At 47.9% G+C, this 12,302-nt stretch overlaps 1 protein-coding gene across 4 annotated transcripts in view; it reads left to right on the top strand.

Annotated features, from left to right (window-relative positions):
• The first annotated feature begins 6,524 nt into the window (after window positions 1-6,524).
• FLT1 (fms related receptor tyrosine kinase 1) overlaps window positions 6,525-12,302 on the top strand; it is a 128,460-nt gene continuing 122,682 nt past the window's right edge. For all 4 annotated transcript variants that reach the window (XM_068143393.1, XM_068143411.1, XM_068143402.1 and 1 more), the window contains exon 1: window positions 6,525-6,806. In XM_068143393.1, the coding sequence (XP_067999494.1) occupies window positions 6,749-6,806 (58 nt within the window). In that variant the 5' untranslated portion in view covers window positions 6,525-6,748. The remainder of the gene's footprint in view (window positions 6,807-12,302) is intronic.

Consider the following 12,302-nt stretch of genomic DNA (forward strand, 5'->3'; position numbering starts at 1 on the left):
TCAGCAGGCCACCCTTTTCTACCTCTCTGCTGTGCCGATCTGCCAGTTACCTTTGTACAAAGCGAAAAATACTCATTTCATAGCATGGAAATGACACCAATAGCTGCCTACATCACCATGAGTATCTTGAGGAGCAGGACATGAAACAATCTTTTAACTATTCTTGTGAGCTAGATTTATATATATATATATAAACTTTTAAAAAACACTTGTTATCTTTTAAATTTGTGTTTATTTTCAGGGAAATAAGTTGTGGGAAAGAGCTAACTTAAAACTGTCTTGACAATTTAAATCACAACAGAACAAAAGAAAATTCTAGTATATTTCAGAGGAAGCTTTTTACTCCCTTGAATGAGTGCAGCTCTCCTTTGCTTTCCTCTGTAAAACATCATCCTTGCTACTTGCAGATGGAGCTAGAGATAGGTCTGACATGGTTCTGGGCCAACAGTGCAGTGGGCTCTCTTTCTTTCCCTCCACCACTTGCACTGCTGCTCATTTAGCCCAGTTGAATATCCCTGGGACCAGAGCTCCAAACTTGTTCTCTGGATCCTCTTCTGAAATTGCTCTGCTTGCAATCACGTAAGTGAATTGGCACCAGTGGGTCAGGGAATACACCAAACCTGCTATTTGGGGCACTTGTGGTGTAACCATGCACATTATTCTGGTGCTGTAGGACCTTGTCAGTGCTGCACGTATCCCACATTTCCCACTATAGCTCCCAAGATACTCCTGTGAACATAATTTCTGTGGTCAGATAACTGTTTGCTTTTCTTCACAATTTGTATTTGATTTGTTCCAAAATAATCAGGACCTAGGCATTAGTGCACATCACTGAGTCACCAGCTTCTCTGTGAGCAGCAGCTGCACAGGCTCCCGGCACGGAGGCCTGGTTTACATTACGGTGAGGGAAACACCAAGTCCCTAGGGGCTCGTGTTTTGGGTGGTAAAAGGAAAAGAGTTTTTCATTGTGAGGCAGGTTTTCTTTTCATAGCCCAGTATTTTCTTGGGTGGTTTTCCCTTTTTGACATGTTTTGGTTTGGTTTTGTGGTTCTTTTGCTGACCTTTTGGTTGTCTTTCCCACTGAAATGCAGTGACCTTGGCCTGATTCCACAGAAAGGAGATGCAATCAGTCTTTTCATGTGGTCTTGCCTCTTTCTAAACACTTACCCTGGTACATTCATGTACTGATGGCTTCAGGAAAGACATAAATATATCCTGGATAAAAGGATGAAGTGATGGCTGAAGGCTGGATTTGTGATGCCTGTGAGATGAAACTAAAAGCACTATGTCACCACCACACTAACCCAGCTATGCCAAAAGTAGGTCATTCCCATATTGATGCAGTTGTGCATGTGTGTGAGTGGGGTCCAGCATACAGTGGAAATGCTTACTAGCATTCTTCTATTGTATTTATGTTTTTCAGGGACAAAAAATTCTTGTTCCACTCTTCTTTCTTTTTTTTTTCCTGTCCAGTGAAATAATGCTGAATGCACATATAAAATCAATTGTGTAGCATTTTGAAAGAAAAGGTATATTGTCATAGTTTGCTTTCAGAAAGGGGAGTGAAATCACTGGCATTCTGCCCTATGGTCCTGACAGGAAAAGGAGATGCAGATAGAGCCAAAATCATGCTGGATATGCCAGGGACTAGTGAGGGTGGAATAATTCCCAAGTGAGCCAAGAGCAGTAAAAGGCAGCTGGGAGCAGTTGCTACACCACCAAGGAGCCAGCATGAGGAACACCAAGTCCAGGTCAGGATCAGGTCCAGAGACAGTGGTCAGGGCCAGACAGTGCCTGGTGATCTTCCAGCAAGGCCACAGTGGTGGTAAAAACCCAGGCATGGATAGAGCTGCTATGAACCATGGCGTAGCATAAGCAGGGTTCAGTGTTATGGCCTCAGTTTAAAAGCAGCTCCCAAGAAACTGGGGGCAGATGCTCACCTACAGCTTGCTCCACAACAGCTAATGACACAGGAAGTGTTGATTTTATACTCCATCAGCTAAGGTCCTCAACCCAGCCATTAGAAGGAGGCTGTCCTGCATTCCCAAATATTGCAGGAGCTCTTACTCATTAGCTGTCTAATCTCCCATTAAAATACCAGGTAATTTGATTAATTGCTTGTGCCACGTGATAAATTACAATGATAAAAACTGAGCAGTGGCAAATTACATGTCCCCACTGTCTCTACTTTCTTGCTATGGTTAGACATCTGCCTGCTTTCCTTGCCCTTAAAAGTGGATCTGTTTTTGATACAAGTGGCAAATTCAGATGAAGAGGTGACACTATCACATACCTATGACTGTGCCGGGTGGGCAGGTATAAGTGGCCATCCCAGCAAACACTATGGAACAGAGAAGAGGTCTCAGGTTTTTGTCCTCACAGTCCTGGATAAAACTAAAGAGAACTTTACTTTGGTTTGCATGCAGCTTTCAGTGTAGCAGGAAGATCCAAGTAACAGCAGCAGGCAAAATTACAGTGATGATGGGAAGTGGGATTTACTTGATAGTGTGCTGCTTAAACTCTGTGCCCACAACAGGGAGCTGGGATCAAAGTATGTCAAACTAATGGTGATTGAAAACACCTGATTAAAAGAAATAAAAAAAAGAGAGAGAGAATAAAAGAGGGTCAGAGCCTTGGGTAGAGAGATCCAGACCATGTTACCCTAGGATATTTATCCAAGTTATAGTCTTTCCAGTAGCTAGATCAGCATCAAAAGCTCCAATATTCTTGTGATGGTCACAGTTCACTGGGTCTCCAATTGTGTGGGTGTATTGTAATCAGTATCAGTGAAATTACCCAGGTCATAAGTGACCCTCCATAGAAAGCAGGCAAGTTACATCCTGAGTTATTTGACCAAACTGTTTTACACTGACCCTCAGAAACAGTTGTGAGTCCATATGGTTGTGCCAGTTCAGCTGACAAGGGTCCCTATGGATGGAAGAGGCTTCCACTGGTGGACAGAAAGCATCAGAACCTTTCCTGCTGGCTATCAACAAAAATTGTAATGTTTTTGGATGATCAGTTCAAGTTTTTAGGTCCTGGGAGCACCCAGCCCTCTTAAAGGAAGTCAGTTGGCAGATGCAGATTCCGCAGAAGACCTGCAGAGGGAGATCAAATCTGCTCTGCTTTGGCATCTTCTCTCCCAACAGCTGGAGCTTGGGACCATCTGAAAGGTAGTCTAGACTGTTCCTGTGAGGTGTCTATCTCTCTGCTATGAGTAACAGGATCAGCAGATACCATGAGGTCCCTCAGCTGTAACTCTGGCCCATGCAATCTTCTTCTATGGGCAAGCACCTGCTGTGCAGGTGCTGCTTGTTGTCTTTTGTGTAATGCTCTGATCATTGGAACCAGTGCCACAATGAAATATTTTGAGCACTGGTGCAAAAAAACCAAATAAATTGCTTTCATGATTGGAAGGAGTCAAATCAGGCTGAGAGGGTATCAGCTGCTGGTATGAGTGGGGTTTTCCAGGATCTGTATTTTTGTCCGATCCACGGGAACTATTTGAGTGATTCCTCCCAGGAGACTTGGCTAAAGCCTTAACACAGGATGCTCCAAGTGTCCTAATTCCAACGGGGGGTAGAATCCACAACCTCAGGATGTATCCCAGTGACTTGACTAAGTCATATCCGGGTTGAGAGGAGTTTCTACTCCACCTAACTCTTGAAGCCAGACATGCAAGAGTCATAAAGACTGGTAGAGAGCAGACAAGAGGTAATGCCCTGGTTAAGTATACAGCTGTGAAAGGTTCTATGTGCTCATGGTGGTGTCTGTGTTTCTTTGCAGCATGGTACTGTGCTGCTCATGGCAGATTCAGAAGCTGAATGCTCTGATTACTCATCTTTCAGTCAAATTTCCTGTTGCCCACTTTCTGTGTTGTTCCAATGAGTGTTGGCCAGGGAGGGGTAAGGGATGCATATTGGAAACTGGGTACTCCTGCTGCCTGACAGCTCAATGTCATGGTGTGTGGGTTGTTCAAGCAAAAGGCTTGGTAGATGCCATCTTCTTCCAGATCAGGGTAAAATTCAACAATACGAGGTACTGCTGTGCTGCAAGTGAACACTGAAAAAAAGATGTTGTCTACTGTAAAGATTGTTTCTCCTCTCTTGTTTTGCAGTTTCTGTAGTGCTGAGATAGAGCAGATGAGCTGCCTTGCAGCAAGGATGTTTGCCGGATATGTTTCAAAGAGGCCTTACTCTCAGCTGCTAAATTTGGCTAATTTCCTTTCTAACATTTAGTAATAGCCTTCATAACAAATGCTAGGAAAAATAAATTTCCTATATTTCAGAGATGAAGGGAACTCAACAACTGTTATGTATCCTTTATTCCAAGGGTAAAAATTGTCCTACTCTATGCCACCCACTACTTATCAACCAAGCCCTGAGATTCTGGTATGAAGAGATTATATTGCCCACAGAATGGACATTTGCTTGGAACAGGTCTCTGACAAGTTCCTTAAAGTGTTTGTTTGGCCACAGCACCTTAAACTCCAAAATAAGTTTTCACCCTATTAAGTATTGCCAGTTACATGGTAGTACGCAATAAATAAGGTCAAATAGGCTCTCCCCTTCACAAACACACTGTCCATCGGTCAAGATGCTTTTGGCCTATGTGTTTAGAGGTGCCTTTCATCCTGTTCCAGCCACATACAGGCTTCTCACTGTCCCATTCTGCTTTATTGGGATGTCTGCTGCCTCTTTCTTCCCCATATCTTACTACTGAGGTTTTTTCAGTTTCCATGCAGGCTCCACATCTCTCCCTGCCTTTAACATATGAAGATGAGGGATTAGGAACAGATTTCAGTTTTGCCCCCCTTGGTCCTCAGTTCCTTGGGTGGATCAGGAGCTGATGACATCTGTTGGAGAAGGAAGGAGATGTATCTTGCCAAAGCTCTGTGGCCTTTGGAAGGCCATGACTGAATGCAGCTGTGATGTAGGAGGTGTGAAGAGAGTGGGGAGGAACTGGTGTGGCATGGCAGCTGAACTTGTGATGGGATCTGCATCATCTTAGACTCAGCACGTACTCAGCACTGGGTAGGTCAAAGGCAGGGACATACAGTTCTCTTAGCTCCTTCCACAGGGAGCCCCTGCTCCTTCCTAGGGGGTCTGAACTGTCAGGATGGCCAGTGGCCTAGTTCTGGTTGCTCTGTCCTCACTGGTCAACTGTTTCCCAGCTGCTATCCTCTCCACTGAAGGAGGTGATTTCTTATGAGTCATTCTCTTCAGGAAAGAAACTTCTGGGTTCTTTGCCCCATGATGTGAGCAGATGAGGAGGAAGGTGTCCATAACTATTTTATTTCCAAGGACACAGCTAGGAGCAGGAAGACTGGAAAATGTAGGCTTAAATTCTTAGCTTAGGGTGTCACTTATGAATAGGAGTCAGATGGAAGCATACAGGAAATATTCTCATAGACTTTAAACTTGAAAGCTAAACAGTTCTCAATTTAAAAACAACACCAACTTGTCATCTCTCTTCTTGAACAGGATGGTCTAGTGGGACATGAGAGATCTGAGTTCTATTTCTGTCTCTTGTCACCAGCTTCCTATGACCTCGGACTAGCCACCTAACCTCTTCATGTGCCTCCACTCCCTTTTCTGTAAGGTGGGGGTGATCACATTTACCTGCCCCATGCAGACACTCTTGCAACTGGAAGGGCCATATGAGGTCAAAAGCAAAGACCTGACTCACCCAACAGCCTTTCTCTGTTGGTGGCAAAAAAGTGGAAACAGGACTTGAATTTTGCTGTCACAGGCTCTCTTCTGGTCTTTCATAAAATAAAACACATATGGAAAACATGAGGTAAATTCATAGGAAGGATAAATATATTTTTAGGGTAGTCCTGTATGTCACAGGGTCAAGTGAAGGCCAGCAGCAGTGCTGGCAGGGAAGACTCCTGGAGCATCCTTAGCCAGTGCTGCCCCTTCCCGGCTTCCTCGTCCCGACCTCTCAGACCCATGCTGGTCAGGGCTAGGTCCCGCTGTGGGCAGGCTGCCCCATTGCTCCCGCTCTCCTCGGGGCACGGGCAGCGCTTTGAGGTGTTCCTCGCACCGTGCCCGGCAGCCGGGGAAAGGCTGTATAGCACCAGCCTGACCCGGCCCGGGAGCCAGAGCCAGGACGCGGCGCTGCCGGAGCCTTATTGCGGAGCAGGGGAAGGGCTCTGCGGGACAGACACTCGCAAGGCTCAGCGTTTGGTCCGAGAATCGCGACTTCCCTGGAAGAACCCAGCGGCATGAGGGCGGCGAGTCCGGCTCCCCGCCCCAGCAGCGCTGCGGCCCCGGTGGCTGGAGTTCCCCAGAACCGGGCTCTGGCTGCAGGGCACAGGCAGGCTCCGCGGGGCGGCCGGGGCCGGCAGAGCCGCGGGATAGCAACCCTGTGTCCGGCGGCGGGCGGGGGACACGTCCCGGGGAGGGCGTGCTCCCAGCAGAGGATGTGGGCCGGGGGGGCGGAGGGGGTGCGCGGTGAGGGGTGGAGAAGTTATAAATCAGCGGGGCTGCGGCTGGCTGTTAATTGATGTCCACAGGAGGTGAAGCTTGCAGGGCGGCTCGCAGCGGACACTCCCTTTCCGCGGGCCGGGGCGGGTGGGGAGGGCTCGGGGGCTGCTGGATGCGGATCCCGTGCCGCGCGGCGCCGTTATCTCCACCACCGCGGAAAAAGCCCGGGACCGAAGAGAGCCTTTCGGAGCCCAGCCAGTGCTTTTGCCTCGCTGCCGTCGGCAAAGGAAGAGCCCTGCGCTCCCGCGGGCAGGACGATGCCCCGCTTGCTGCTCTCAGGGACCGTGCTGCTGGGAGCTGCCCTCCTGCTTGCAGGTAAGGGTCCGCCGCGAGTCGCTGCCCCATTCGGCCCCCGCTCCGCGCCCCCGTGACGTGCCCTCAGCAATGTGCATCCTCGACGGCGTCTCCTGTGCCCCTGACCGGCTCCGCCGCACTCCACTTGTCGGCTGGAGCCGGCGGGCACCTGCCTCCCCTCCGCCGCCGTGCCCTGGGCAGGACAGGAGGACCGGATTCCCGATTTGCAGAGAGCAGCGAAACGCCTCATTCCGAGGGGTGATTAGCCTCCGGTTCCCCGGCGATGTGCCCCGGGAGCAGCGTCTCGGGGGTGCTCGCGGTGCGGAGCAGCTGGTGGCTCCTCTCCTGTAGGCAAGGCGGCGGGGCCGGTAGGGAGGCGAAGCTCTCCCAGACACGGGGGACAGCTGTTCCGGGAGATGTCCTAATCGGTGCATCACGGAAAGAAAGCATGTCTTGGCTGCAGGGCGGGCTTCTTTCCTCCCCGCTTTTTTCCCGAGTGTCAGCCTCTCCCAGTTCTGCCCGTGAAGAGAAACAAAGGTGCCTGTTTCCTTCGCAAATGTCCTAGTCTTGTTGCTTCCAGCCCGGACAGGACGGCGGAGCATCGGTCGGGGCTGCCGGCGTGGGGCGGCCTCAGGAGTACCCGGCGTCTGTCTCTCTGGACAGTGGGATGAAGCTGCTCTCTGGCGCCTGCATCCCGCAATGCTGCGTGCGCTGGGGTGGATCGGTGCAGATTTGCGTTTCTCAATTGAGTTTTAATTTTGCTTCGAAAGATGATCCGTCCCCGCTGCGCCGGAGCGCCGTGGTTCTGGAGCTCGTCTTAGCGTTGCGTTGCTGGCCACCCGGGTGGCCTGGGGTGCGCGAGGACCGGGAAGGGCCAGTCCCAGGTGGGCTCATCGCACCGCCGGCCCATGGGGCTGCTTTGCGGAGCGGGTCAGCAGACCTGCAGGCCTTCTGCGTGCGGCGTCCCGGGGCGCGGCCGCTAACAGCTTCCGCGGAGACAGGGCTCAGCATCGCCGGGACTGGGGGCCGGTTGGGAGCGAGAGCAAGCCTCCGGTGGGGAGGGGAAAACTCGAGCTCCCCTCGGACAGGTGTCGAGGCCGGTGGACGGGCAGTGCGGCGTTTCAGGGCTTAGCGATGCTGTTGCCCGACCCGCCACGCTCGCCTGTGCAAGTGGGCAGGGGCTCGGTCTGCTCCGCACCCATGAGCCTGCCGGAGCGGTTCCGGCGCGGTGCCAGGCGATGCCTACGGAAGCCGTCTCCCTGGTGCTGCTTCTGGTATTGACCGGAGGCAGCCGCGTCGCAAGGCTGCCCGGGAGTAGTGCTGTCGAGGACGCTCCGACGAGACGTTTTCCCGCTCGGGAAGTGCTGATTCATGAGTTTTGATATAGATACCTATGTATTCTTTGTTTTCCTTTCTTTTCCCCAGGAAGGTGCTAATTTCCCCACATTATTTGTCTCTGCCAGGGAGGTTCTTATACCCAGGATGAAATAGGCATAAGCATGGAACACCCACCCTGGATACAGGAAATGGAGATTCAAATCCTTGCCAGGCTTCCTTCACAGCTTGAGCTTGAACTTCGGAGTCCCGCTCCCACATGGGCTCCTGCAGTGACAAGCCATGCTGGGGGACTGGCTTCCTCTTTCCTGTCGGGAAGATTTCCCATTGTGCAAATCATGGCAAAGACACTGCCTAGGGAGAAGGTGGACTCTCTGAGCCAGGGGCTGTTAGAGACCCTGGTTCACCTTCCTGTCCCAGGGACTGTCGGGGACGGAGACATTCAAGACCAATGTGAAAAATTTGGCTCGTTTAGGGGAAAATCTGGTGCTCTGAGTGATGGGTATGTACATTCTGAGGCTGAGTCAGGTGCAGCAGGCACCAGAAAGGTGCTTCTTTGTAGTTCGCATGGGAATTCATATTTCCCCCTTAAATGGAGAGATTATGCTCCAAATCAGAATTTAGACTTTCCAAGCTCTTGGATTTTTCTACACTTTCTTTTTGCTTGGTTGGTTGCTTTGGTGGGTTCTGTTTTGAAAGAAAATCATGTTTGCACAGCTTCATTTGAACTTCCCTGGTAGGTTGATCATGCTTTCTCTGGGTCAGTGGTAAAACTTTCCACGGCTGCATTTGCACGGAGAGTTTCAAAGTTATTGGTGAAATTCTGTACTGTGCATCTCTCGATGCTTTGCTTCCCATTTTGCCCTCCTTCACTGTCTACTTACCTTACTCAGGCTGTCCAACACTTCCTGTTTCATTTGTTCTGGATGAAATTTACTTCATCTCCACCTTACAGTCCACTCTTGTAATTCAGTCTTTGTGGCTGCCTGCTGAGCTTCCAGACCAGAGGAGAGTTGCAGAAATAGTCACTGGATTGGGAGCTACTGGAGAGAGTTTCAAAAGGAAATGACTGAAGGAAGTCTTTTAGCTTATATACTTCTATTTAATAATTTAAATTGGCCCAAAGGTGAATGCAAGCTACAAGCTTAAGAGCCTCCATTAGAAAAATGAGAGTAAAGAAGTGATTTCTTTGACATGTGGGTTTTGGGCACTTCAGCTCTCTTGCATTTCTGCACACTTACATATTTTGCCTATTGTGGGAAAGAATACTTTTGTCTGGTTTGCATCTTTATTCCACAAATTGTATTACATACATTTATGCCAAAAACTGTATGTGTGCAATATGAAAACGCTGTTGCCGTATTAAATTCGGTCTCCCAATCCCAGACTTTTTATGACAATAATTAATAGCATTTTTGAATGTGAAGGACTGGGTTTAAACCCTGAAAAGACTTGATTCTGCAGTCTGGATCAAGGATTATGCAGCCACATTTCCAGAAGTGTAAGATAATAATTTTGCTGTATTTCTAGCTTTCCACACAGAAGCAGCAAACCCTCACAATTAGCAGCCAGAAGGTATCACACATTATCACAGTATATTAGGGGCTGGAAGGGACCTCAAGGGATCATAGGGTCCAACCCCCTGCCAAAGCAGGATCACTTGGGGTGGCCTGCACAGGAAAAGCATCCAGGTGGGTTTTGAAAGTCTCCAGAGGAAGAGACTCCACAACAACAGACTCCCTGGGCAGCCTGTTCTAGTGCTCTGTCACCCTCACTGTAAAGAAGTTTCTCCTCATGTTGAGATGAAATCTTCTATGTTCAAGCTTGAACCCATTGTTTCTTGTCTTATTACTGTGCACCACTGAAAAGAGTTTGACCCTCTCCACTTGATATCCACCCCTCAGATATTTGTACACACTGATGAGATCCCCTCTCAGTCTTTTCAAGACTAAATAGCACCAGGGCTCTCAGTCTCTCTTCACAGGGGAGATGATCAAGTTCCCCAGTCATCCTTGTGGCCCTCTGTTGGACTCTCTTCAGCAGTTCTGTTGGAATCTTATCTGTGAACGGTGCTATATGAATCTCAGTTATTCCAGTTGGACCAGAATCCCTAGGAAATGGTGGACTTTTTAAGAAATTTCAAGTCAAATCTATTCAGTGCTGAAGTTAATTTCTTGCACATGACTTCTCTGAAAGTGCTATTTGGATGGAATATCATACATCAAGGTATTGATTTGAGTATGCACGGAAACACCTGTACAGACGCATAGTGGTCACATTTGAAGTTAAGGCTAGAGATCTTAATGGAGTCCAGAAAAACTGGGTTTCCCCTTTCTGCATCTTAATGGAAACTGAGCACTCTTTAAAATTCCAGACTACAGTCACAAAATCCAGAAGAGTTAGGCCCTTTAGGCCCTGTTGTATAACACAGTTTTCCACAAAATATATACATGGGCTTTAATTATCAATCTTCAAAATCACTTGCAGCACTTACTGATGGTTTGCCAGACAGGTGTTTTGCTCATAAACTCTACACAACGCTATTTCATTCTCTTATAGTTGGTGTAAATCTGGAGCAATTGTTTTGGGTTGGGCTAGCATCTTCTAGATTTGCCGTTCATGCTGGACTCAGTCAGGACTTGGCCTGTGCCCTGTAAATATTTTCATATCCAGAAGCACCCAATACACTTAAAACCCTAAAAATTTGCCACTGAGGATATTCAAGGATTTTATGTTTTTGATGGTAGTGTTCTTTTGTTGTTGTTGTTTTGGGGTTTTCTTTCCACATGAACAATAATAAACAAACTGAGCCTATTTTTTGTCAGATGCTTCAAAGACTGGAACCAGTAGCTCTTCACACAGTGTGGGTGTATAGTACAAAAGGACATTGTCCAGATTTTCAGGACAGTTGTTGATTCCTTACACTTTAATGTGGGTTGGAAACTTTAAGCATGTTGTTTATCAACTTTCAAGTTTCCATGTCCAACTGAGATTGGGAAAGGAGGAAGCCTAGCAGCTGAGGGTTAAGGTTCGGCATTTCTGAAGTCTCTGTCCAGTGGGTCTGTGGTGAGGCTTTATCAGCAGAACTGTTCCTTTGAATCACCCAAGTTATGGGTGGGAACTTCCTGCTGCAGCCCCCGAGGGAATGGAAAGCCAGACTGCTGCAAGAATAGCTTTGCCATGAGGTGTAAGATACCCAGTCACCTCTCCTCTTAGAGGTAAGCCTGCCCTATTAGTGTGAGACCTTCAAGAAGGAAGCTGCTCCCTCCACAGATGTGCTTTATCTTTAGATTTCACTTCCTTCCATCAGTCTTTTTTTTTTTCCCCCCAGTCTATCAGTATTTTAAGAACATGGGGAAATGTCTCTGTCTAATTTGAGCACCATGGACATCACCAGGCTCTTCTCTGTTTGCCCTTGTGATGCATCCTGACTACAGATTTCTGCAAGGAGCAATGTTTCTCAAGCATTTCTGTCTAGGAATGGTCTTATTTCTGAATCCACTGTATGGGAACTGCTCATCCTGAAATTAGCCCAGTGATTGTCAGGGAGGTGCCTACACAGTTTCATTCCCAACAGCTGGAGTTCAGCACTGTCTAAATCCTGGTGGTTAAAAGAAAAAGATATGCTACAAGCAGCAGTTTGAAAAGTGAAAACACAGGCATTAGCGCTCTCTGAAAAGCCAAGCATGGCACAATATCATGCCTTTTGTGACTGGCAGAATGAGTTAGTGCTAGAAATAAGCAAAGTGATAACTGAGAAACAGGAGTGTGGGGGAAGAGATTCGAAACTATACATTTCAGCTGTACTTTTGTCTGAAACTTATGTCTTGAGTCATTGAGATGTGTGGAGAAACTTGGGCTGGGAGCGTAGATGACTTGTTTCTTCTATATTAAGTCATGTTTGGTATTTGTATTGGTTTTTTCAGCCTATGGCACAGTGGGTGGGAATGTGCCAGCCTAAAGATAAAGAGGAGGATGATTTTGCTGGTGACACATCTGTGTTACTCAGGACCATTATAGATGCTTGTAAAACAGCTAACTGATTTATTAATCTTTCCAAGACTTCTGTTTGGCTTGTGTTGATGTAGTCACATTCACGATTATGTGATTTTACTATCTCTGTTGGTTTTCAATCAATTCCCAGTTGATTTTCTTTACCAAAATCACCATTTGTTTACCAAA

The sequence above is a fragment of the Melanerpes formicivorus genome, unplaced genomic scaffold (genome assembly GCF_026170545.1).
Source record: "Melanerpes formicivorus ecotype bairdi unplaced genomic scaffold, bMelFor1.0.p_v2 SCAF_1, whole genome shotgun sequence".
Lineage (NCBI taxonomy): Eukaryota > Metazoa > Chordata > Aves > Piciformes > Picidae > Melanerpes > Melanerpes formicivorus.